Below are 26,153 nucleotides of genomic sequence, written 5' to 3'. Positions count from 1 at the left end.
ACTTTTATTTCTACGCAAAAACAACACCATGGCAATTCTGCTGAAAACAGCATTAGTCCGGGTTAGTTCCATTCAAATCATGCAAATTAGAGTCCAAAACAAGGGCAAAAGAGTTTGGAAAAGTAGATACGATGGAGAAGTATCAACGGGCGTTTTTTTACGGTCCAAAACAGATGAAATTCGAACCACAGGAACGTCCGTTTGAGTACGACTGTTGGAGTAACCCTCACTGCATGGAGCCGGGGAAGTAGCATCTTTGCTATAGTAGTCGCAAGTATGCTACACCCGACTTGGGTGCGTGAAAGGAATTCTCGCTTGTAATAGCATTTACATCCGAACCCTTCAAATTCGTTTCAAACATTCGGACGAGACGTTAGTCATAAAAATTTGATCCATTCAGATCCCTCGAATGGATCTCAAATGTTCGGGCTAACCGGCATCTCTTATATTTATTTTAAATATGGGATGGATATGAGGAGCCCGGGCACGCCCACCATGTCAGTCTGACGGCTTGGCCTCATGCGGGCTCGTCTGAAGACCCGACCGTCCGATGGACGCCTTCACCATCGACACGTTGTGAACGCCGCTTGACGCCGCTCCGGCTCTTCATCCTTATCCACAACATGCTATTTAAGACTGTCGGCGTCGCCAAGACCTAGCACATCCCCCTACTCCTTTACGTCGTCGCCACACGCGCCTGTCAGCCTTGCATCCGCGCCGCCGCCACTACACGATCCAGAAGCGTCTCTGGCTCCTTGCGTAGGTCCGGATCCGAAGGGCTGCGGGGCTACCTCTCGACCCGGAGGAGGATCTCGAGGAGGCCGAGGAGGTGGAGAAGGGAGATGAGGAGGAGGTGGGGGTGAAAGAGGATGAGGAGCAGTAGCTGGTGGAGGAGGCATCACCGTTAGCTATGGGGGAGGACCAGCGGGAACCGGTGGAGGGGGCACCATAGCTGGATGTGGGGGAGGAGGATGTGCCGGCGATGGAGGACGTGGATCTGTAGCCGGAGCACTTGGCCTTCCTGAACTCCATCCGCTCGGAGTCGGGCTGCGGATGCCACGCGTCTTCGTCGGTAGCATATGAAGGCGGTGCAGGCTGCGCAGGAGGCGGCGCAGCCAGCTGAGGCTGCAGCGCACGCGGCTCAGGCCATCACCGACGATGATGAAGAGTAACATAGTATGTAGTACGTAGGCTATTCATTTTGCATGCTTTTGTGGATATAGGGGGTGAAATATGAGAGAGTTGTATATGGATGAGCAGATTTAAGGTGTGAGAGGTCGGTGTGCACGGACGTGGCGAGACGCGTGCGGTGGCATTTGGGCGGACGGATTTGCAAGTTGTGGATGTAGATGCTCTAAGGCAATCTACAACCACAACATGTAAATCCGGCCCCTCAAGTGCGGACGGACACTCACCGGTCACGCCTTAAATCTACCCATTCACATTTAACTCTTTCATATTTCATCCTTTAAATTCATACAAAATCATGCAAAACAAATAGCCGACTACGTACTGTATTATTCTTCATCGTCGGAGATGGCCTAAGCCGCCTCCGCCGGAGCCTGAACCGCCTGCGTCGGAGCCTGCGCCGCCTCTTTTGCAGCCCACGTCGCCTCCATCTACTCCTGATGAAAATGCGTAACCACCGCAGCTGACTCCGAGCGGATTGACTTCAGGATGGCTTGTTGCTCCGATCACAGATCCACGTCCTGCTCCATCGCCGTCGCCGCCTCTTCCCCCACTTCCACCAGCGCCGCCTCCTTCGTGAGCTCTTGCTGGTCCTCCCCCACGTCTAGCGATGATGCATCCTCCGCCGGATCCTGCTCCTCCTCCTCTTCCTTCCCCAGCTCCTCCTCTTCCCCCTCCACCTCCTCCTCCTCGAAATCCTCCTCTGGATCCTCCATCGCCGACGCCTCCTCCTTCCACACATTCAGCGGCGCCGCCTCCTCCGGCGGCTCTTGCTGGTCCTCCCCCCACCTAGCAGTGATGCCTCCTCCACCGGCTCATGCTCCTCCTCCTCTTCCTCCCCCGACTCCTTCTCCTCTTCCTCCTCCACCTCCTCCTCCTCCTCCTTGAAATCCTCCACTAGATCTAGAGCTAGCCCCGCGACCCTTTGGATCCGTACCTACTAAAGGAGCCAAAGACGATGTTGGATCATGTAGTGGTGCGGGGGCATGGCTGACGGGCTCGGGTGGTGGCGACGGAAGCAAGGAGATGGTGTGTTAGGGTTGGGGGGACACCGGCGCCGTCTATGGTCTCGGACGGGGAGCCCGAGCGGCGCCACACGGTGTCCACACCACAATGACGCTCGAGGCGCTCGTCGGACTGTAGGCGAGTCCGCGCGAGGCCCCTTCGTCAGGCAGACGTGACACGCGTACACGGGGGTGTCCGGACTTCCATATTGATTTCATATTTGGGCCGTTCGAGGGCCCTAGTTGGATCATTCTTTTTTTATGATCGGTTAGGCCAACTCCACCGCACGACCCGAATAGAACATCCGGTTTGGCCGGATTTTGTCCGTTTGGGACAACAATGGGTTCACCCATGTCCGGCTCTGTCCGTTGGGTCGTGCGTGCGCCCACCGCGCGGCCACACCCCAAATCATGTTCGCATCGGACTTGATTTAAAAAAAACTCAACTAAAAATAAATAAACTCAGTTTAAAAAGCTTAAAATATTAATAAGTAAACATTAATAAAGGCCCAGTTTTCACGGCCACAAAACGGCCCGGTTTTCAACATAATTAACATAAGAAAAAAGTATCCCACCGCTCGTCGTTGCCGTCGCGATCGCCGTCTTCAGTCTTCACTGGTCGCCGGTGTCGTCATCGTCGCTAATGAGGTCGATGTAGGGCGGCGGCGTTTGACAACCCACAAGCGTATGGGATCGCAGCAGTTTTCGAGGGTAGAGCATTCAACCCAAATTTGTTGGTTCGCCAAGGGAAGCGAAAGAATATTCTCAAGTATTAGCAGCTGAGTTTATCAGATTCAACCACACCTGAAAGATTAGTGTCTGCAAGCAAAGTATCAGTAGCAAAGTAGTATGATAGCAACGGTGCCAGAAACGATCTGTTGATAAGGCAGACTATTCATAACTGTTGTATCAATGGCGCCAGTAAAAGGTACGTTGACGAGCAACTATTCTTCCCCGACAACAGTGTCGGAAAAGATCTTGCAACGAGTAACAGCGGAGTATCAAGGAACAGCAGTAGCAACAGTAGCAGCAAAGTGACAGCAGTAGCAACAGTAGCAGCAAAGTGGCCCAATCCCTTTTGTAGCAAGGGACAAGCCTAGACAAAGTAACGTAGCGAGGACCAATGGTAAAAGACTCTTAGGCAGTGGATCGGTGATGGATGAGTGTGACGGATGTGATTCATCATGTAACAGCTATAACACGGAGAGATATGTAACTAGCTCCCGTTCGTCAATCTAATGTAGGCATGTATTCCGTATGTAGTAATACGTGCTTAGGGAAAAGAACTTGCATGACATCTATTGTCCATCCCTCCCGTGGCAGCGGGGTCCTAATGGAAACTATGGGATATTATGGTTCTCCTTTTAATAAAGAACCGGACCAACGCATTAACACACGGTGAATACATGAACTCCTCATACTATGGTCATCTCCGGAAGTGGTTCCGACTATTGTCACTCCGGGGTTGCCGGGTCATAACACATAGTAGATGACTACAACTTGCAAGATAGGATCTAAAACACACATATATTGGCGACAACATAATAGGTTAAGATCTGAAATCATGGCACTCGGGCCCTAGTGACAAGCATTAAGCATAGCCAAGTAGTAGCAACATCAATCTAGAACATAGTGGATACTAGGGATCAATCCTGTCAAGAACTAACTCGATTACATGATACATCTTATCCAACTCATCACCGTCCAGCAAGCCTATGATGAGATTACTCACGAACGATGAAGAGCATCATGGAATTGTCGATGGAGAAAGGTTGATGATGACGACGGCGACGATTTCCCCTCTCCGGAGCCCGAAACGGACTCCAAATCTGCCTTCCAGATGAAGAGGATGTGGCGGCGCCTCCGTATCGCAAAACGCGATGAAACCTTCTCTCTGATTTTTTTTCCAGGCGAAACGGAAGATATAGAGCTGAGTTTGGGGGAGGTGGTGCCACGTGGGCCCCACAAGCCTGCACGGCGCGGCCTAGGGTTGGTCGTGGCCTGTGGGCTTCTGGCCCACTCACACGCCCACTCTGGTGGATCTTTGCGCAGGTATTTTTCTTTTATTCCAGAAAAAATCTCCGTAAATTTTCAGGACATTCCGAGAACTTTTATTTCTCCACAAAAACAACACCATGGCAATTCTGCTGAAAACAACGTCGGTCCGGATTAGTTCCATTCAAATCATGCAAATTAGAGTCCAAAACACGGGCAAAAGAGTTGGGAAAAGTAGATACGAGGGAGCCGTATCAGCTTCTAGAGGTGGGCCGGCGGTCCCTGGTGCGCAGGGGCGTGGTGGAAGCTAGCCTGCAGCACCTCCTCCCGTGGCGAGGCCTCCTGCTCCGGTGACCGTGGCGGCGTCGGGGACCAGTTCACGGCCCCCACTGCCTGCGCCATCTCAGGCGCGGTGCAGGACCAGCCCCACGACGCGCCAACGAGCTCCGCAGGGAACGTGGCCACCTCCTGCTCCTTCTTCGGCTCGGGGATGGCGACGTCGCTAGCTGCAGAGAGGGCCATGGCACGGTCCAGGCCCGGCCATTGATGCTCAACATGCGTCGCCATGGAGTCCTCCATGACGCGCTGAATGAGGCTGGCCTCCTCCTCCTCCGTCATGCGAGGAGGTGGAGGTGGTGACGGAGACGGCGAAGGCGACGGCGTGGGCGTGATGCCGCGCACCTCCCGTGCCCGCCGCGGCCCCGCGGCCGTCCCGGCGAAGTACGAGGCACGATGCACGTCGTGCTCGTCCCTGAGCCAAGTGTCCCACAGGGTACTGTCGGCGGCGTACCTCGGGTCGTAATAAAGGTCGTCGGGGAGGAGGCGGCGACGGCGGTCGATCTCCTCGCGGCGCGCACGGCCACTCGTCAGCACCGGAGGGCTGGGGACGCGTCGGCGGAGAGATGCCACGCGTTGGGGACGTGGACATCACTCCACGGGACCGGCGTCCTCGTCTCCCAGTAGCGCCGACAGACCTCAACGCTGAGGTACTACCGGTCGTGATGGCCGGCGCCGGACCTGGGAGCGATGGAGAAGGGAGCCATGGCCTGGCGCGGTGGCGATGCGGCCTCCTCCTTGACGGAGCCACGGCGGCGTCCCAACAAGGAGCCAGCCTCGCGGTCGTGGGTGCCCTTGCGGCCGTAGTTCCACAGACCCATGGCTGCGGTGGCCAGCGAGCTCGACGAGGAGGCTAGGGTTTCACGAGGGGGCTGCCGGGTTTCGAGGAGGCCGCGGCATGGCGATGGGAACTGTGGACAACCGTAACCTTCCACTGGGCGGATGACAGGCGGGTCCGGCCACTCGTGCGCATTCATGCAGGTGGGTGGGAGGTTGGTGGTCGCCTGGCACGCGTCTCCGACGCGGACGAGCGTGCATCCATTTGGTGTCCGCCGCGACCCAAATCCCGCGCAAGTTTGCGCTCAAAATGGGTTGTGCCGGACACGAAACGGACAGGATGAGTCCGGGCCGTCTCGTGCTAGGCCGACCTGTTTGTCCGTTTTACCCCAAACGGATGGGGCCGGACAGAATGGGGTCGTGCGGTGGAGTTGGCTTTAGTGATCGGCGTGCTCGGGGTTTGAGAAGTAGGAGGGGTCCGGTCATAGATATTGTAAGAGCAACTCTAGCAGACCCCGCATCCCGCCCCGACCCGCAAAATAACCGCCAAAATGCGGGTCGGGGCGGAAAAGCCGGCCCGATGAGACCCCGCAGTCCGCCCCGGCCCGCAAAAAATTTTAGGGGGCGCGGCAAATTCCTGTCCCCAACCCGGAAAACACAGGTTTCCCCCTCGCGGTTGCGGTGTCGTGCATATATGCGGAAGCGGTTGGTGGGGGACATTTCATCCCACGCTTTCTCCCACCAACCACCTTTCCTCTCCCCCCTCGCGCCGCCGCCGGCCGCCGCCCAAAATTCCGGTGACAGCAGCCGGAAGGCCGCCACGCGCACGAGGCCTCCCCTCCCTTCCCCCCTTCGTCGGAGGGCCGCCGGATTTGCATATCTGCGGCAATTCATCGCCGGATTTGTCTTTTTTCGGCCGCCGGTTGCTGCCCGAGGCAATGGAGTGGTCGGGGAGCCTCTCCCGCTGCCCAGGCAAGGTTGCATCGCCGCATGCAGGCACGGGTTCGTCCGACCGCCGCCGCCGAAGGTTTGTGGGCATGGACTCGTCCGACCGTCCACCGGGCTCGGCGCTCGCGCAACGTCTTTGTGGCCTGCTGATGCCGCTCATACAGTGCGACGACTGTCGGCGCCAAGTGCTGCGGCTCACTTCGGGCACGCCGACACACCCCGGATGGGTGTTCTACAAATGCGAAAACGACGGGGTACGTGCACTTGCGTAGCTCGTTTCATAGCTCATTCTTTAGTTCAATTGCGGTAGCTCACTTCGAGCTTTCTCATTCTTTTCTGTAGGACGATGGATGCTCATTTTGGTTTTGGGAAGGCCAATACATTGATTTGTTGATAGAAAGAAACTTAATAGATGTTAGTGCACTCATTAGTACAATCGAAGGCAATGATACGGCTGCATGTGCAACTAGAGGGGAAGCAACGTCTACTTCTTTGGAACCAAAGATGTAGGATGAAGAAAACAAGATCAAGAATCCGCAGATCAGCAATGAGTGCATGGAGAAGATATTGATTCAACTAGTGGGAGCGGTTATGGAAGTTGGAAATCTTCTGAAATACATACTTGTGGTTTTTGTTTTCTTTGATTTTGCTATTCTAGTCAAGAATTGATGATATCTTTTGTATCTAATGTTGTTGCAAAAGCAAAGAAAAGCATTGTACTAGATCAATTTAAGTTGCAAATCTAAGTTTTACGGGTCGGGAGGAGCTGCGCCAGATCAGAACCCGCAGAAGCCGACTCGTAAAAAACATTTTCCACAAATATAATTTTTTTACGGATCCATTATGCGGGGTTTGCATCTATACCAGCCCGTGCGGGCCCGTCAAAGCGGTTTTACCCGAACTCAAAACACGTTTTACGGGGCCGACGGGATGCGGGGTTTGCTAGAGCTTTAAGTGCATTGAGCCAGGCGACACGTCTGTACATGCAGGGCCATGTTCAGCAGCAGTGTGAGACGACAAGCCGTCAGTGTAGCTCGTGCTTTCTCGTGTTCATTTTAGAGATTCCCGCTTTTCCCTTTCTTGGGAATGGATCCATGCATTCTGGCGGCGATAGATGTGCATCTTATCAGGATGGATGCATAGTTTGGACGGTTGCTCAGTAGATGTTCATCGTTCGAGTCACATGATGCAGCGCATGGTATCTGCTTCCAGAAAACGAGAGTGAATAATGATCCACACAAGGAGAAAACCTCTTAACTAGCTACTACTCCCTCCGTGGTGTGTCGCATCTATCCCCTCTTGCTTGGGGTGTTAGTCTTCGGACAAAAATCTAGATCCGTTGATGGACCGAACGATGGCGGCGTCATAACGTTGTTTCTCTCTTAAGAACATCGTCAGCGGAGACATGGTTTGAGGTCCTGCGATGTGGTTCTCTGGTGCGATGTGGTTGTTGATGAGAGCGGATCTTCATGAACGCTATGTACACAGCTGCCAGTTAGCCCAAGATGATTTCTTTCTTGGGTCCAACCAAATCCTGCTACCCACTTGCCGTCTCTTCTTAGGCATTTAAGGATGGTTGATGCGTTGACAAGGAAGTTCGACCGAAGTTGTTGCTCTTTGGGATAACCGATGGTGGTCGAGACGCGGCTTGTAGATTGTTTAGGGCAGGTTCCTTTGTATTGTCTCTGTATTAGTTGTGGTGGCTAATCTTTTGATTAGCTTGGTATGGAGTTTTGCTGCAATTGTTGTTTGTAATAAGTTGTAATCTTTTATACTTATTTTTTGTCTTCTATAAAAATATGATATGTCAAAGCTTACTCTTGAAAAAAATATTTTTAGAAGATTTCACAAAGGACTACCTACATATTTTAAAGTATAAATTGATTTATTTTATTTTGTATGTAGTCCTTAGTAAGATCTCTACAAATATTCATATTTAGAAAATGGAGGAAGTAGTTGCTGTCTATCTGCTTCTTCCCATACTATATACTTTCCTGAAAAATAATACTCGCTCTCCAGCAAGATAGTAGCAATATGCAGTGGGTCCAATTTTAGGTTAAAGAGGTTGCCGGGGGAGTTGAGGTGCGTATTTATTAATCAAGTTCATGCAGCAAGTGTACTGAATCAGAGATCAGGCATACTAAAATATGGTATAAAAATACGGAAAATAATACTTCCTCCTCTCCGGTTCATAGGGTTTATCTCAATAAAATTAGATTGTCAATATATTAGACTCATTTTAAGTTAATTCAGTTAAAGTATTTGGAGTCCAGGCCTTATTTAATTCATAAAAATTAAAGAAAGAAAATTAGTGGCTATGCTTGTATCTTTTTTTTCTACATCCATCATGCAAGTCCAATGAGAAAGAGAATACTATTTCTATTGCCTCATAAATTAAATATGAGAAAAATATTTCACTGGCTTGTTAAAACTAATGACATCCACTTACAATTTACCTTGGTTGATGGGATTAGAGATTTGAGTCCTATAAATCGAAAAGAAGGGAGTAGTGGAGTAGTACTCCCTCCGTCTCGGTGCATTAGAAGGTGCATTGCAACCCACACACTCCGTCTCGGTGCATTAGAAGGTGCATTGCAACCCACACACGTGGAGATTAGGTAGGGAGAAAAAATTAAATTGCAAAAAAAGTCAGTCACATTATTCTTTTTTTAAATGAAAACATGTCATTAATTAGAAGACCTCTTCAAATTCAAAAAGCATGTCGCGTAAATTGCATGCATTGATCCTTCAATTAATAAATGGAGTACTACTGCAAAAAATGTGCCTTAGCGTTTTGAAAATATTTGATTTTCGAAAAATGCCTAACGCACCGAGACGGAGGGAGTACTGCACCACAGTACCGAGTCCAGCAAAACACATGAGAGATGTGTTGATGATTGCCAGCGAAGGGAGTACTATGCCACAGTACCGAGTCCAGCAATGCACCGAGACGGAGGGAGTACTACGCCATAATTAATAGATGGGGTCTAATTAAAATGCATATTCATTCAATTTTTCTTCGTATATGGTCCATAATGATATCTTTATAAGAGCATGGTTAATAGTATAGCCAACTGCTGGCTATAAGCCATCTTATAGCTAGCTTGTACAATACTCCCTCCGTCCAGTGAAGAGTGTACGTTTGGTTTTAAAATTTGTCCACAAAAGAGTGTACTTTTATCTTTCCAATGCACATTAAAGTAGAAAAAATGCTTCTCTTTCATCACACAGTAATCAAGACCAATAATATTCTACACATAGTCTCCTTAATTTCTACACGCACTTAGCTTATTAGGGTTCAGGTAATTAAAGAGAAGAGAGATGGTGGCTTGCACCTTTCCAATGCATTTTTTACTCTACTTCATAATTTGTCCTAAGGCTGGCCATAGTAAAGGTATCATAGCTATTAACATAGAGAACCGTTAGGAATCAAACTACTAATCCTAGCGTTTTATCAGACCAGCCCAACATCATGCGATAAGACTGCTTTTGTCCGTTGGATTGGTAGGAACTCAGGTCTTTGCCATCATGTTGTTTCCTTGTAATGTGCTTCCTATGATTAATTGGTCCCATAAATCACGGTTGGTTGGAATTTGAAACATGGGTCCATGTTTGTTTCCATGTAATTTGGTTTCTCAAACGAATGATATCCTAAAATCAAGCGAGCACATATTCTCTTATTTTGTACTGGACGAACTTTTGTTTCTTTTCTTAGTAAAGTTAGCTTCCAGTATACGTGTTAAATTTGCTTCGATCTAACACTCAATTTTTTTTTTGCTTCGACCTAATAAAATTTGGTGGCCTATGTAACAATTTATTTTATTTTATTCATGTAGAAAACAAAATGTTGTATCAATTTTCTATTATTGTCTGCATGAAGCATATTTTGCTTCTGATGTTACTCGACGTTTGCTTCCGACGTGATTGAAGTTTGCTTCGATCTAATGTGATTCAATTTAATAGAAAATATCCTTCCATAATATTCCTAAACTTGATTTAATCATGATGCTTCCCATATTTGCTCCATGTCCATATAATCACATATATATGTTTCCTTCCTTGTATTCCATACATGTTTCCATCATATGCTAAATATATGTTTCCAACAGTACAAGCCAACGCTTCCTAATTCATGGTCACATTTTTCTCCAAGCATTGGCATGATATGTTTGTTGCTATCAAGTGGGTGGTTGTATTTTGATGCACAATTTTATTATGGTTGAAGCATGAGACATGCAGTACCAGTTCATTATATTCTTGCAATGTTACTGTTTGAAACGAAGCACGTAGTATGTTCTAGGAAAAGTATTGTGTTTATGTGTGAAGAATGTCAAATGTAATACAAACGCATTTCATGTTGCAGTGAGCCATTGACACCATAGTTTGACAATAATGGAAGCATGAAAAACATATTTCCAGACCATTATCAATTTACCATGGTTGTGTAAACAATGAAGCAAACATGTAGATACTTGGAAACATGCCATACACGATACCGAAGCACATATATATGGTACTAAATGGAAGGAAGCACATACATAAGCAGTACGGAAATTAATACATAGGCTCTGAAGCATTGCGTTTGTGACAATGAAGCACAATACTATATGTAGAGCCAGTGACGTCGAGAAATTGGAGGCGTCGGAGGAACGAGAGATGATGCCAAGACGAATAAAAGGCATTGTGTCGTTTAGGAGCACCATTGAAGCACCAGCGCCAAAGAAGAGGACAACACGATCGCAATATGATTGTGCCGCCTGTCTATCACATTACATGTCCCCATTCCCATTGACGTCCTTGTCATCACCGCCACCAGCCACCACATCGTCATCGTTTCGCTACGGCAATGGACTCTGCAACATGTAATGGCAGCCATGCGTCATGCGCCGCTAGTATTTGGAAGTGTCAAATTCATGATATCTCGGGATACCACAATTGTAGGAAAAGAAGCATGGATAGTAGGAAAAGAATCAACAATCAAAGCAGGATTAAAAAGCATCAAGACGAGTTGATCTAAAACCTAGGATAGGTTGCTCAATTTCTAGAATATAATATACCAAAATCTGGGACGATGGAGGAACTACACATACCTTCAATTTGGAGATGGGTCGCTTCAAATAGGGCGAAAATTTACAATCGAGATGCGTATTATCTGGCCGGTCGACGTAACCCCGGATACAGCCGATTCAATCCATGTGGGAGCCTGGCGATGGACAAAATGCCATTGAGGATGGGCTGCTCGACCTGTTAATGCCAGGATGGTGCAGTGTTGCCTGAGGGTTGCATCCATGGAGAGGACTAGGGAGCAGCAGTACGCTCGGTGGCGTGGATCGAAGGAGGAAGAGTGAGAAGGAAGCTGGTCGGGGTGGTGAAGGTGCGAGGCAGATGGGCTCGCGGTGAGGTCGCGTGGCGAGGCGGGCATAGTTGACCGGTGGAATCTTGATGAGAAGCGACGGAGGACTGGATCTTGTGAGTTCCATCTTCTCCTCGTGGAACATACCATAGGCATAGGTGATGAGGGGGCGCCGGAGCAGGATGGGTTGGAGGTCAGGCCTCTCACAAAATCTGGCAACCTCGACCTAGGACGAGTTGCCAAGCAGGCCGGGAGCTCTTCCATGGTTATGTTGCATCCTCGAGCAGCCACCAGGCTGAGCGCCGTGTAGATGGACAACGGCGAGCGGCGGGGTGTGAAGGGGATCTGGGAGAGGTGGAGCAGATCGGCCGGTGATGGCTACGACTAGAATCATGAGAGATTAGGGAAGATATTAAAGAGATATTACACGCGTGGGCCACGGACATTTATTTCCTCTCGATGTTTTTTAACAAAGGAAGCAGAATTTGTGAAACATTAGATTTCGGTTGAATCGACGACGTTGGAATGGTCTGACGATGGATTTCCACCATACTATAGACAGTAAGTGTTTCCCATTAACATAGTCTTGGTACTAGCAAACATGGTGATGTGGCAAGTAATTAAAGAAGAGAGAGATGGTTATATTAGGCTGGTCATAGTGGAGAGTATCATATAGTAGTATCATGCATATGATACTATTGTATGATACTACCTTCATAGTGCATAGTATCATAAAGTAGTATCATAGATGGTCTTATTTATTGACATGTATGACACATAGTAGCATAGCATTTAACATGTTACGGTATCTACCTATGTTACTATAACCCTCTCTCTTTTCTTTAATTGTCTGCCACATCAGCATGTTTGCTAGTCCCTACTATATGTTATCACCTAAGTGACTCCCACTATGGCCAGCCTTAACATAGGTAGATACCGTATCATGTTAAATGTTATGCTACTATATGTGATGCATGTCAATAAATGAGATCACCTATGATACTAGTTTATGATACTATGCAGTATGAAGGTAGTATCATACAATAGTAACATATGCATGATACTACTATATGTTACTCCCCACTATGAGCAGCCTAAAATGTCTATATGTACACTATTCACCGGACGGAGAGAGTAGTTAGCTATAAAAGAATATTACTTTTATCATATATGACCCACTTTTCATTCTCATAAAACACCTAGGAGCACGTGCTAGAGCTAGCTCTTCACGAAGAGTCCGCTTTCCTTCTCTTTTCTTTTTTTTCTCATCCAACTAAGCAAAAGTATAGTATTTTAATCCTTACTATCTGGTGACTGTACCTTATTATACTTACTCTAAAGACTTACATTTAGGACCGTAAGGAGTAATTAAGCTCAAGACTAGTAAAACAAAGTTTGACAAAATGACCCTGCATTCGGTGCCAGTCAGTCAGTCCCGGATTTAACCAACTAACCTTCTATACTACTAATAAAAGATCAAAAGAGAACTTCTCTAAGTACACACAGCTATTACACCCACAAAAAACAAACATCAATCACCACCACACAATTAGTCAATAAATTGCAATCTAACGGTCTTCCACCATCCATGCATCACGACGGTGTGCAGTTACCAAATTCACCAATGGCTGACCGTGCTCCACCTCCTCCTACAGCGAGTAAACAAAAATAGATCCAACTGTTGCACCTCCCCGCAAAAAAAACGTGCTCCACCTCCTCCTCCGGCTGCTGCCACACTGCTCGCACGCCTTCCACCCGGAGTGCATCGACCCCTGGTTGGAGGCAAGGATCACGTGCCCGCTCTGCCGCGCCAACCTCGAGAAGCCGTCGCCGCCCGCCGTGGTGCCCCCGTTGCCGGAGCAGGTGGCGCGGCGTCAGCCCTCGCCTTCTTCGTCGCCGCCGCACGCCGTGGCGATACCGGTGCGGGAAGAGGCGGAGAGCGACGAGGACGACAGGAAGGAGGAGGCGATGGAACTGGAGATGCTGCGCAGCGAGCGGCGGGCGGTGAGGCTGCCGAGGTCGCACTCGACGGGGCACTCGCTCTTCGCGGCGTCGGCGGCGGCCGCCGAGTGGAGCGACCACGAGAAGTTCAAGCTGCGGCTGCCGCACCACGTGAGGGAGCAGGTGCTCAGGTCGCGCCGCCTGCGCCACGCCACCAGCCTGATCGACCTCGTCTGAGCGAGCCCCGAGGGGAGCGTGCGCGGAGGCCGGCCCGCGGGCGGGGGAGGCAGCTTCGGCAACGCCGGCGGCGGGCGGAGCCCCAAGGGGAGCGTGCGCGGAGGCCGGCCCGCGGGCGGGGGAGGCAGCTTCGGCAACGCCGGCGGCGGGCGGAGCCCCGAGGGGAGCGTGCGCGGAGGCCGGCCCGCGGGCGGGGAAGGCAGCTTCGGCAAAGCCGGCGGCGGGCGGAGCCCCGAGGGGAGCGCGCGCGGAGGCCGGCCCGCGGGCCGGGGAGGCAGCTTCGGCAACGCCGGCGACGAGCGGCGGTGGCAGGCGTTCCTGGCGAGGACGATGTCGTGGGCCCGAGGGGGAGGCAACGGGTCGGTGCGGAAGGGGTGGGTCGGGTCCACGCGGAGGGGAAGGGACGATCCCGAGTCGAGCAAAAAGGGGGCCGCTTCGCCGGCGGTGGCGCGGCCATGATGAACTCCACGCCGCCACCGGAACTGCGGCGCAGACCTTGAATGTAAAAGATGTGTGTAATTTGCTTATTTTTTAGCTTGTGCGTCAGTTTTATATCTCCTGCACATGAGAATGAGATGACAGGCTGCTCTTTTTTGAAAAGATCATTTTTTGTTTAGGTTTTTTTTTCTTTGCGGGGTATTTTTTGTTTAGGTTGGAAGAGCTTTTGTTAAGAGACGCTATTAGTGGGAAGAGCATTTGGCTAGCTGCGAGCGTGAGCCGTAAGGCAGAGCAAATTGCGTCACTGGTGATTGATGCCTCTTCAATCATTACGGCCTGTCCGTCATTCTTTGTGAGATTCCTGTTTTGCAGCACGATTTAGTATATTGTGTGTGTTTCAATATTTTTGCAGTTATATATATATACTAAAATTTTAATATTAAAAGGAATTTATAAATTATTCGGTTAGTCATGCGTTGCACGTGCATGCTAACTAGTACCGAAAAGAAAAAAAGGATTTAACCAACTGACCGATCCAGCTACAGCAGGGCTGGCCATGGCCATCCGGCGGTAATTCGACGACGTGTAACGGCCGGCCAGAACGGACGGACGGTCAAAGTCAATTTGTGGCCAGGCCCGGCCTTTAATGGAGGATTTGTTCTTGGATTGCAGCCTTTGCGTCGCATGCATTTGTTGTTTTTTCTCTGCAAAGAAAGAAAGAAAGAAAGAAAGAAAGAAAGGGAAGGAGTGCCGTCTGCTTTAACGAGAGGAGTATTCTACGCGGCCGGGAATGATTCGTGGTCACGTGATGAACGGAGGGAGGAGAATGTTCCATGGGTTGGTTAGGTTAGGTCAGGTCAGGTCCGGTCCCGGCCGCCGGAATGATTTGATCCACCTTGACCGCCGCCGTCCCTGTCCCAGAACCAACGAGATCCCGCCATCGTCTTCTCTAGGTCAACACTCAGCTGCTCCAGCCTGATCTCAGCCATCCATCTTTGATCCAGCGCTCAAAAACACGCAAGCGAACCGTGGTATTTTGACTTTTGTTCTTGTGTGTAGACTATTCACGCTGAATTTGTCTTGTTTGTTCTTTCTTGTGTATTTCGAATTTTGGTTTGAAACTTTTACAGTTTTGAGGTACTGACACACATCTTGTGAACACTCACAATTCCTTTTTGGAATTTTTTTGAAGAGCGCGTCTAAGTTAGTTTTTTGAAGAACGGTAGCACCTAACATGTGGTGGTACCTGATATTCTTCCCCAGCAACAAAGTGGAGTTGCTGTGCTGCAGGTGCTGCACCTGTTCTTCTACACAGATCAGCTGCAGCAAAATCCAAATGCATGTTCTTCTACACAGATCAGCTGCAGCAAAATCCAAATGCATATTAGACGGCACACCCAACGGAGCTCGGCCAAAAATATCACACACCAAAAAGGAACAGGTTTCAGTTAAGCTACTAAATTAGCCAGCAGCTGTACACAAGACAACCAAACCAACCAACGGCACCAATGAATCATAGTACATTCTTCTATACGAATAAACACAACCAACAAGAACAACCAAAAAATTCAGGTGACCGAAGGCCAGAGGGGCGGTTAGCAGCCATAAAATATCATCTACTACTATATCCTATGGTTGATCGATCGGCCTCTAGGTCAAGTACCACCCTATACTGCTCTACTCAAAGAGTCGCTGCTCTGGCTATGCAAAGCTGCTGCCCAGTTCGATCACCGGCTCCGCTTACCCCTCGGCACCGCCACCGCTGGAACCTGTACAACTCACATTTCAGCAGCGTCCAACTCCTGGCAGCATGACGATCGGGTTTCTTTCTTCACTCTGTGCGGTGTATGGAAACCCCATTGCTTAGATCAGGGATTGGCTGCCCCGGTGCTGCTGTGTTGCTGAGATGCATGAGTAGCCGCGAGTGCCTCCTCTTGATTCGATTGACACTACAGTTTCCTTGCTACTTCTCAGGTATGGCCTGAGCAGACGGCCAGCCATCCAATCCCTCAAAGGCTATTCTCAATTCAACAAGGTGAGGTCTCATCATGTCTCAGCCTGCCTCAGACCTGCTCGGCATCGCCACAGCCAAAATGTGGAGAGCTAAAGGATGGCGGGTGCATCAACGGGAAGCCAGCCACCAGAATCAAGCCACAGCCATGCACACTACAGTTCCGATCTGAATCACCATGGTCAGTTTTCTTTGCACTGACAAAGGCTTGTGTCCTCTTGTAGCAGCAAACATAAGCGTGGGAGCTACGGAACACTGCCACTGCTCTCTTCGGCAACTCGAGCTTTCTCTTCCTCCGCGCGAAGATTGAGATCCTTGTAAGTATTTGCGGAGGCAGCAGTGAAGGTCTCCATCGCTTCAAAAATATTCCGCAGACTTGACTGCAAACTGCTGTTTTCGGCCTGGGGGCCTGCGCCTTGTAACACCTGTGCGGACAAGGACACGCCTGTCTGGTCAGAAACCAGGACAAGCTTCTTGTTCTTTGCTTCCAGAGCCTTGCGCATTGCCTGTTCATCCTTCTCCATCACTCTCAGGCCCCTGTCCATACCTTTATTCGCCATCATACCCTGCCTTTGCTGCGACCTGTGCTTCTCCCAGAGGTGGAGGACATTGGACGCAAATGCCTGCATTGCCTTGACGACTTCCTTCTCGGATATCCTCGCCACACCGGCTGCCCAATTATTACATATCACAAAGATGGGCGGTGCACCTAACCGTCCAGGAGAAAATGGAGGGACGCCGTCGTCCGTTTCCTCGGGTACATAATCAACTCCTTTCAGCAGCCACTCATTCAACGTACTAACATAGTTCTTTTGAGCGGCAACCCATCCGGCAAAGCAGGTAGTCCAGTCCAATAGCTGAAGCTCTAGACTCTTGATCAAGGTCATGTGATCTTCACCAAACCTTGCAGTATCTATCATGGAGTCTATGTTTTTAGCTTGGGATATGGCATGCAGCTGGATCTGATGGCATTCTAACATAACGTCCCACATCCGCATCAACCTGGATAAAAGTATTTAGTACAATCAGTTCCAATATCACAGACCAACATGTGTGTACATAAAAACTGCAAAGAAAGATGCATAGGTGCTAACTGAACAACACACCACCACAGATGTCAACAGTCAACTATGTCTTGCAATGCACTTCATGGACAAAAAAACTGTCAAAAAACAACCGAATCCTGATGTATGGAGGAAAAAAATAAACTAAACCCTGATAGAAAAGACAGTCCTGTTTGAGAAAAAACAGTTTACAAACATATACTACTAGGACTGCCACAACAAAAGCATTTTGGTTACTCAAGGAAACCCTGTGAACATACTTTTTCTAACTGCACATTGCTCACTGTTAATTGTGTGCCTCTCTATCACCTAACTCGCATTAACAATATTGCAAGGTAGTATATAGAAAAATGATTTACAAATCCACTAATTTGCAGGTGTGAAATATTTAAATTAACACCAAACATGTAGCTAGAGATATTCCAGATATGATATCCTGACATGTTAAAGAAGCAGGGAACAGATAGGGGTGTCATTATAGTGTGTAGGTTACTGTTGTTTAAGGAAGAGTTGCATACCCTTGAATGAGCTCACATGTTTGTGGCCATAACTCATCATCCCTTAGCTTACTGATCTTGCCTGAGATAGTGTTCACAACCTGAATAGCTATGCTTATCCTTGTTGATAACTTCCTTATTTCCTTTTCCGTCGCTATGATCTTTTCAGCTTCTGCACCTTTCTCATCTAATATTTGCAGGTCCTGGCGTTTCCTATCGTACTTGAGCCTTTCCTCCTCTTCAGCCTGTAATGCACCCGAAGAAACTGAGTCCAGTGAATCTAATATTGGATAAATGTGTGCAGTGATAAGTAAAACACTGACCCATATGTATCACAAAACAAAGCATTGTGTGCATGACAGAGCGTAGGGTTAGAAGAAATGCAGCCAAACTTTTGAAACATAAATACCATAAACCATAGAACAGAAAGAAAATCATTTTTCAGAGGCCACTCCCACATCATTTCAATGAGTATCAAAGAACCAACCATTTATTTATACATTGAAGAACAAAAGAGTATTAAAGTGGACCTGTCTATAGCATACTTATTCATTAATTAAAAAGTTGCATTTAACTACATGATACATAATTTTAGCCGCAATAACAATAACTAAATTGTGCTACCCCTTACAAAATAAGATGGGAACTCCTAATTATAATCAGCCAGTACCATAGACAACGGACAAATCCAAAACTTTCACATGCTGTACTTGAACTCTGTACTCTAGATTAGGATGGGGAATCACATTGCCAAAAAAAAGTAGCCTCAGGACTCACAATGTTCCTCAGAAATTCAAATATGTGAAAAGAGAATTATATACCTTAACTTCCTGAAGAAGCTTCCTTTCCCACATGTAGAGTTTCTGCAGCGTCGAGGAAAGGTTGCCACATCCCATTGCTTTGTCCTCTTCGAACCGCAGGAACTCCTCCTCCATTGTCGGTATCCCACAAATCATCATCGCAGATACTGGATTGACAATTGGGTTAAACTTAGCAAACATGTTTAGAAACTGCAAAATAACAAGACAGAACCATTTGACAGCAGATGTGAGACAATTCACCAACCTTTGAAGCCGGAACTTTTCTGGTAGTAAGGCATCTTGCCGACCTCAAGCATCTTGGACACCTCACCAGCTGAACTGGAGGCACGCTCGAACTGAGCCTTGATCTCGAGCACCACCTCATTGTCATCAACGTACGTCTTCTCTGATCCTGTGGGCGGCAGGCCAGCAACATGTTGGCGTGCGTCAGTTCGCTGCACCTGTTCTCCGACAACACTCTTCTCCACTACATGAACATCATGATCCAAGCTGCTCCCACTGCTACTTGGCACCGACGACTTGGAGTCACGGGGCAGTTCATCCCCAGTACTGCTCCTACCTTCCTCCTTTGCCGCCTTCCCTTTCCCAGTGTACCCATTGGGGTGCTTGTCATCACCATAAGCTTCCTTGACTACCTCCATGTCCTCATCCTCCAAATCAGGGATGCCCTCCTCCTCGCGCACATCTTTGGAACTCCTGCTGGGAGTGTATGGCGTTGGAGCTGCAGCTGGCTGCTCATAGTAGCTCCCATAGGTCTCAAATGGGTTCAAGAAGTCCCAAGTAGACACCCTTGGCGGAGATGGAGGCGGTGGTGGCGCGGCTTCCTCGCGGGAGGTGGATGGCATATCTGCCGGAGGTGGAGCAGCAGCACCGCCATAGTAACCACCATAGGCATACTGGTTATAGGAACTCTGTGGCGGGGCGGCATACCCATTGTACCCGCGCGGCGGCGGCTGTGCGCCGCCGTCACCATAATAGTGGACCCTGGCATCACTGGCCTGCGGGCGTTGCTCGTACCCTGCCGACGGTGGAGGGGGCTGTCCCCGCGCATAGCTGGTATTGAAGAAGGTCTGAACCGTAGCATCACTGGCCTCCGGGCGTTGCTCAAACGATACGGACGGCGGCGGTGGCTGACCACGCGCGTAGCTGATGTTGAAGAAGGTCTTGACCGTGGCGTCGGTGGCCTCCGGCCGGTGCTGGTGTGAAACGGACGGCGGTGGGGGCTGGCTACGGGAATAGTTGAAGAAGCTCTGGCCATAGCCAGCAATGCCGCCGTAGCCCGGTGGGTCATAGCCATCACTACTGGGTGGCGGTGGTCCCATGCTGCTGTATCCCGGTCCATTCCCTCCGGCGCCCCCCATGCCACCATAGCCCGGGTCATAGCCGCCGGGGCCACCCATGCCGCCGTAGTCAGGTGGAGGGGGATATCCATACCCGTACCCCGGAGGAGCACCATACGACGGCGGCGGGCCGTACGCGGAGGAGCCGTACTGCGGCTGCCCCATCTGCTGCGGCGGCGGCCTCTGGCCCGGCGGCTCCCCGGCGGACCGAACGATCTCGGGGCGGCGCTGGGCCGGGTTGGCCTCGTCGTCGGAGTGGAACTTGATGTGGCCGTCCTCGGAATCGGAGTCCCCGTCGGAGTGGAAGTGGATGTGCTCGTCGTCGGGGTTGATGCGGACCTGCTTGGCGACGGGCGGCGGCGCCTGGCCGTTGGAGGAGGAGGCGATTGCGGGCCCGCCGCGGCCGCCAGGGTTGTTGGCGGGCGAGGCGGCGGGCAGGCCGTCCCCCTTGCGGTTGCCGGGGGGCAGGTGGAGCGTGGGCTCGGGCGGCGGCGGGGGCAGCGTCTGGACGCCGCGGACGAAGTTGTGCAGCGCGTCGCCGACCCTGGCGAGCGAGTCGGCGTAGGCGCGGTGCGCGTCGGCGAGCGCGTAGCGGTGTCGGATGGCGCTGGCCAGCAGCTCGGAGCGCTCCCGGCAGTGCTTCACGGCCAGCTCCTCCTCCAGCTTGGACTGGCCGCACCCCATCGGAGCGGGGCGGAGGAGTCTCGAAAGCGGAAGCCTTTTTTGTTTCCCCCGTTGGGTCAGAGGCACTGCCGCGGCGGGCGCATGTCGGCGGCGAATCTGGCGGCGCGGGGAGCGGGGGAGGGGGATGGGGGCGAGCGGCAGATCTGGGCTACAGGGGCGAGGAGGTGGAGGAGGATGGTGTGGAGGGGACTGGAGGCTTGGCCGGGAATCTTCGCCTTTTTGCTGGCGCGGGCGCGCGTGCCAGCGGGGGGCGGCTCGTCGCGACGCGGCCTGAGCCTGAACCTCTTGGTGGCAGCAGCGGTGAAAAACCCAAGGGCATGCTCCTGGTGGAGCGGAGCGGCCGCGGCGGGAGGCCGACCGACCAACGGCGGCGGGGATGGGGGGAAAGTGGAGTGGAGGAGGGAAGGGTGGGGGCTACTGTATCAGTCCAGTCGGGGGGCTATGGTGGTGGGATGGGAGGAGCACGAGGCGGCATCGGGGGATGGAGAGGGGGGAGGCTCTTTGGGTGGTGCGGGCGGTTTTTACCTAAACCCAACGCACACACGCGCAAAGACAGGGAAAAAGATGAAATTTTGACGACGACGACGACGACGGTGAGGAGGACTGAGGAGGGAGGGAGGGAGGGAGAGACTAGTAGACCAGCGGTACCGCGGTGGTGCTGGTGGTGGGGCTGTGGAGGGGGGACATCCGTACATTGACGCCTGTCGCCGGCGTGGAGGAGGGAGGGGAGGAGAGGGGCTGGATTTATTTCGGTGGGGGTCGCTCCTCCTCCCCTGCTCTCTTTATAGGAGTTTTATTTTTCCTCTCCGGTAATTAGCTCCAAAGCTTGTTTTGTTAGGGCGGCGACGTGGCATATCAAAGCGAGTTTGCCCGCGGTTTGCAAGCTTGGTGTCTTGCGCTTTCAGTTTTTTTCGGCGCGGCGGCTTCTGCCGCCGGTGACCTGGAGTTTTGTACTGGCGCAGTTGAGTGCCGTGCCATGGGTCTCTGCTACCGCCTAGCGATGAAGATGGATCATGGATGTGATCCATCATCCCTCCGTGGGTGGGTGCCTCGCAAATTCAGGGTGTCCTGACGCTCGTGGGATCACAAATCCCGGATGGCCGTCCGTCCACCCATCCAACGAGTAACGCATGCCAATCACGGGGCAAGAAATGTGTGTGCTGCGAATCAACCACAGTATATCCCTAACCCATCACACCATTCAAATCCTGATGCTCATATTTATTTCTCGTTTTATTATAAAATTTTCGACGATGCATATTCAGTGGAAGGAGATGATTCCGTCGACGATGAGTCGTCTACTGTGACTTCGTAAATCATAGGGTTACGACGTGTGTGTGTGTTTATAAAGACGAGTGTATGCGCATGTATATGAGCGCTTGCGTCTGTATTTTGTTAAAAAAAACTGTGTGTGTCCTTCAAAAAATATGTGTTCTCTTTCATTTAGTTTTTTTTCTTTGCCAAATTTCTTTACGCTGCGGTATTATGTGATGGAAATTTCTTTGCCAAACATACTATGTCGATGGATACACATTGTGCGTACATATATACAAAGAAAATGTAGGAAACGTGTGATACGTCTCCAACGTATCTATAATTTTTGATGGTTCCATGCTATTATCTTGTCAACTTTGGATGTTTTATATGCATGAATATGCTATTTTATATCTTTTTTGGGACTAACCTATTAACTCAGTGCCAAGTGCCAGTTTTTGTTTTTTTCGTGTTTTTGACCCTTTTTCAGACGGGGTCCAAATGGAATGAAACTTTACGATGATTTTTTTGGACCAAAAGAGACCCCCGAAACTTTGGAATAATGCCAGAAGAGCCACGAGGGAGTCACTAGCCCTCAGGCCGCCACCACCCCCCTAGGCGGCGCCCACCAGGCTTGTGACCTCCTCGTGGGCCCAACCGACGTAATTCCACCGCCATAAATTCCTATAAATTCAGAAACCCCCAAAAAGAAACCTAGATCGGGAGTTCCGCCGCCGCAAGCCTCTGTAGCCATCAAAAACAAATCTGGAGCCCGTTCCAGCACCCTGCCGGAGGGGGAATCCATCTCCGGTGGCCATCTTCATCATCCTGGCGATCTCCATGACGAGGAGGGAGTAGTTCTCCCTCGGGGCTGAGGGTATGTACCAGTAGCTATGTGTTTGATCTCTCTCTCTCGTGTTCTTGAGATGTCTTGATCTCGATGTACCATGGGCTTTGCTACTATAGTTGGATCTTATGATGTTCTTCCCCCTCTCCCTTCTTTTAATGAATTGAGTTTCCCCTTTGAAGTTATCTTATCGGATTGAGTCTTTGAGAACACTTGATGTATGTCTTGCACGTGTCTATCTACTATGATCAACTTGCGGGTTTGTGACAATTAGGAACCTATGCATATGGGTTGGCACACGTGGATTCATGTGAGTACTCGATGTATGTTTTGGTGATCAACTTGTGGGTTCGTGACATTGGGAACTTATGCATAGGGGTTGGCAGGCGTTTTGACTCTCCGGTAGAAACTTTGAGGCACTCTTTGAAGTTCTATGTGTTGGTTGAATAGATGATTCTGAGATTGTGTGATGCATATTGTATAATCATGCACACGGATACTTGAGGTGACAATGGAGTATCTAGGTGACATTAGGGTCTTGGTTGATATGTATCTTAAGGTGTTATTCTAGTACGAACTCTATGATGGATCGAACGGAAAGAATAGCTTCGTGTTATTTTACTACGGACTCTTGAATAGATCGATCAGAAAGAATAACTTTGTGGTGGTTTTGTACCCGACAATAATCTCTTCGTTTGTTCTCCGCTATTAGTGACTTTGGAGTGAATCTTTGTTGCATGTTGAGGGCTAGTTATATGATCCAATTATGTTATTATTGTTGAGAGAACTTCACTAGTGAAAGTATGAACACTAGGCCTTGTATCCACGCATTGCAATACCGTTCGTGCTCACTTTTGTTACTAGTTACCTTGCTGTTTTTGTAATTTCAGATTACAAAAACCTATATCTACCATCCTTATTGCACTTGTATCACCATCTCTTCGTCGAACTATTGCACCTATACAACTTACCATTGTATTGGGTGTGTTGGGGACACAACAGACTCTTTGTTATTTGGTTGCAGAGTTGATTGAGATAGACCATCTTCATCATACGCCTCCCGCGGATTGATAAACCTTAGGTCACCCACTTGAGGGAAAATTGGTACTGTCCTACAAACCTCTGCGCTTGGAGGCTCAACAACGTCTACAAGGAGAAGGTTGCGTAGTAGACATCAACGTCCTAGAGCTCCGATCTTAATATTTGATTCGTGTTTGTAGAAGGATATCACGCAGTTCAAACAAAAAAAGTAGAGACGTGCATGTATCCATCTCTATCATGTTACAGAAGACCTCACAAAAAGAAATCATGCAACCAAAACCAAAAAGTGTAGAGAAACCAAAAAATGTACGCTTAGTAAATAATTGCTAGCGTGAATATTTGTTGGAAGAAAATAATTTTGGATGCAGATCAGTCTCATATAATTCGGTCCGTGGTATGTTTGTCAAGGACCTCGGATTGATTATTGAAAAAGTAAAGTTTTTTTTATAAAATGCGGACAAACTGTTTTTCATCTTAAACCAATACTGCGGGTTTATTACCACGAACCTGATGGGGTGCTCTGCAAAACGTCACGACGGACTAAGAATACCTTTTTTTTAATATAATAGGTATAGAAAACATTATTAAATGTGTGATAATAAGGTCGGTGACATTGCACTCCTAACTTTTTCGATACAACTTTGCTGCGACTCAGCTCACGACAGTCATGTGGATAGAATTACAAAACACTACACTAAGTCTTTGTGTCGCAAAGCATGCAATTTTGTAACTGATTTAGTTTATCATTGTTATCCAAGTAAACGTCCAAACCAAATAACAAAAATCAAAGGGTCCTTTCCTTTGTGAGAACAAAACTTTCATTACTTAATCAATAGGCCTACTATCATTTTTTGTACATAGCATGTATCTCATCGGGTGCAAACCTTAACCACATAACAGTATGCTTGCTATGATGCCCTAGTTGTGGCACCACAAGTTCCTTGAGCGACAGATTGTGGTTATGACGTGTTGTTGTCCAAATTTGGAATAGGTGTTTAATCCCCTCAATGATTGTTGGATTGGTGAAAGGGTGAGCATAATTGACTGGAAGGGGAGGGTTGGGTAGACAACTAACATTTTTTAATTTAGTACCAGAATTTAGGCTTAGTAAAAATATAGATTGTCTAGATATGAAACTAGATGAACAAAATATATAATAAACCCAACAAGCCGACAAAAGTAAACCCAAGGCGGAAGCTAGCACAAAGTAAAGGAACAAGATAGCCGCAAGTGGAGACAATGAAGACGCGAATGTGTTTCTCAAGTTCCGTCCTTTGAGGGGGGGGGGAAGGGGGTATGTCTTCATTGGAGGGGTGAGGAGGCACAATACTCCCCAAGTATCCCAAGGACACATCCTACTCTCTCCACGCCCTCACACAATACAAGGTGTCGCAGATCCACTAGTAGTGCCCTTGAAGTCGACAATCAACACCTTTACAGCAAGATTGGGGCTCTCGTCACAACTTAATTAGAGGCTCACAACACCACCATGAAACTTCACCGTAATGGAATGGGGCTCTCATGTGACATCTTGCATCTAGGGTGTCCAAAAAACCGAGAAGTAATAAGACCCACCACAAAAAATGTACGGGGGAATCAATTTCCTTTTGGTGGAAGTGTGGATGTAGATCTACTTCTTCAATTTGTAGCAAATCAACAAGTTTGGTTGACTAGAGAAGGAGATCAGACAAGAAAAAACGTAGAATATTAATGAATCATAGAGGGAGGGAAATCATCGGTTAGCCTAGTAGAGACCCTTCTCCCCCTTTGGCATCAAGAAACCAAAACGGGAAAGAGCGACGCTAACGCCCCTGGAACTCAGTAGTCAACGAATCAGAGTAGGTTGTTCTGAGAGGGAGACTCTCAGAACAAAGGGGAAAATCTCCTCCCATATTGCGGGGAGGCCAAACAAGAAGAAGAAGGAGGGGGTTCTATTCCGCTCTCTTTAGGTGGCGCCGGAGCGCCGCCATGGGAACCAACGTGACGACGATCTACATCAACAACTTCGTCACGGTCACCACCAAGTATCTCCCCCTCTATTTAGCGATTGGACACTGATACTTCCATTTTGCATCATGCTTTCATGTTGATATTTATCGCTTTATGCGCTGTTATTACACTTCACGGTACAATACTCATGCCTTTTCTCTCTTATTTTGCAATGTTTACATGAAGAAGGAGAATGCCGGCAGCTGGAATTCTGGCCTGAAAAAGAAGCAAGTTTGAGATACCTATTCTGCGCAACTCCAAAAGCCATGAAAATCAACGAGGATTTATTTTGGAATTTATAAAAAATACTGGACCGAAGAAGTACCAGAGCGGAGCCAGCAGGAGGCCATAAGCCTGCTAGGCGCGGCCTACCCCCCTGGTCGTGCCT

The 26,153-nt window shown here is 49.2% G+C and overlaps 1 protein-coding gene and 1 pseudogene across 1 annotated transcript; one reads left to right on the top strand and one right to left on the bottom strand.

Moving 5' to 3' along the window:
* Positions 1-5,994: 5,994 nt before the first annotated feature.
* On the top strand, positions 5,995-14,238 carry LOC123397070 (annotated as a pseudogene).
* A 1,421-nt stretch (positions 14,239-15,659) lies between these two features.
* Positions 15,660-21,082, bottom strand: LOC123451836 (protein ROLLING AND ERECT LEAF 2-like). Its single transcript, XM_045128379.1, has 4 exons — positions 18,855-21,082; positions 18,611-18,756; positions 17,811-18,034; positions 15,660-17,230 (listed from the first exon to the last, which is right to left on the bottom strand). The coding sequence occupies exons 1-4, from the start codon at positions 20,632-20,634 to the stop codon at positions 16,474-16,476; spliced, it is 2,907 nt and encodes a 968-aa protein (XP_044984314.1). The 5' UTR covers positions 20,635-21,082; the 3' UTR covers positions 15,660-16,473.
* Between the last annotated feature and the right edge of the window lie 5,071 nt (positions 21,083-26,153).

This window comes from Hordeum vulgare, chromosome 5H (genome assembly GCF_904849725.1).
Source record: "Hordeum vulgare subsp. vulgare chromosome 5H, MorexV3_pseudomolecules_assembly, whole genome shotgun sequence".
NCBI lineage: Eukaryota > Viridiplantae > Streptophyta > Magnoliopsida > Poales > Poaceae > Hordeum > Hordeum vulgare.
The sequence above is the reverse complement of the archived record's forward strand: the minus strand, read 5'-3'. Positions and strand labels throughout refer to the sequence as shown.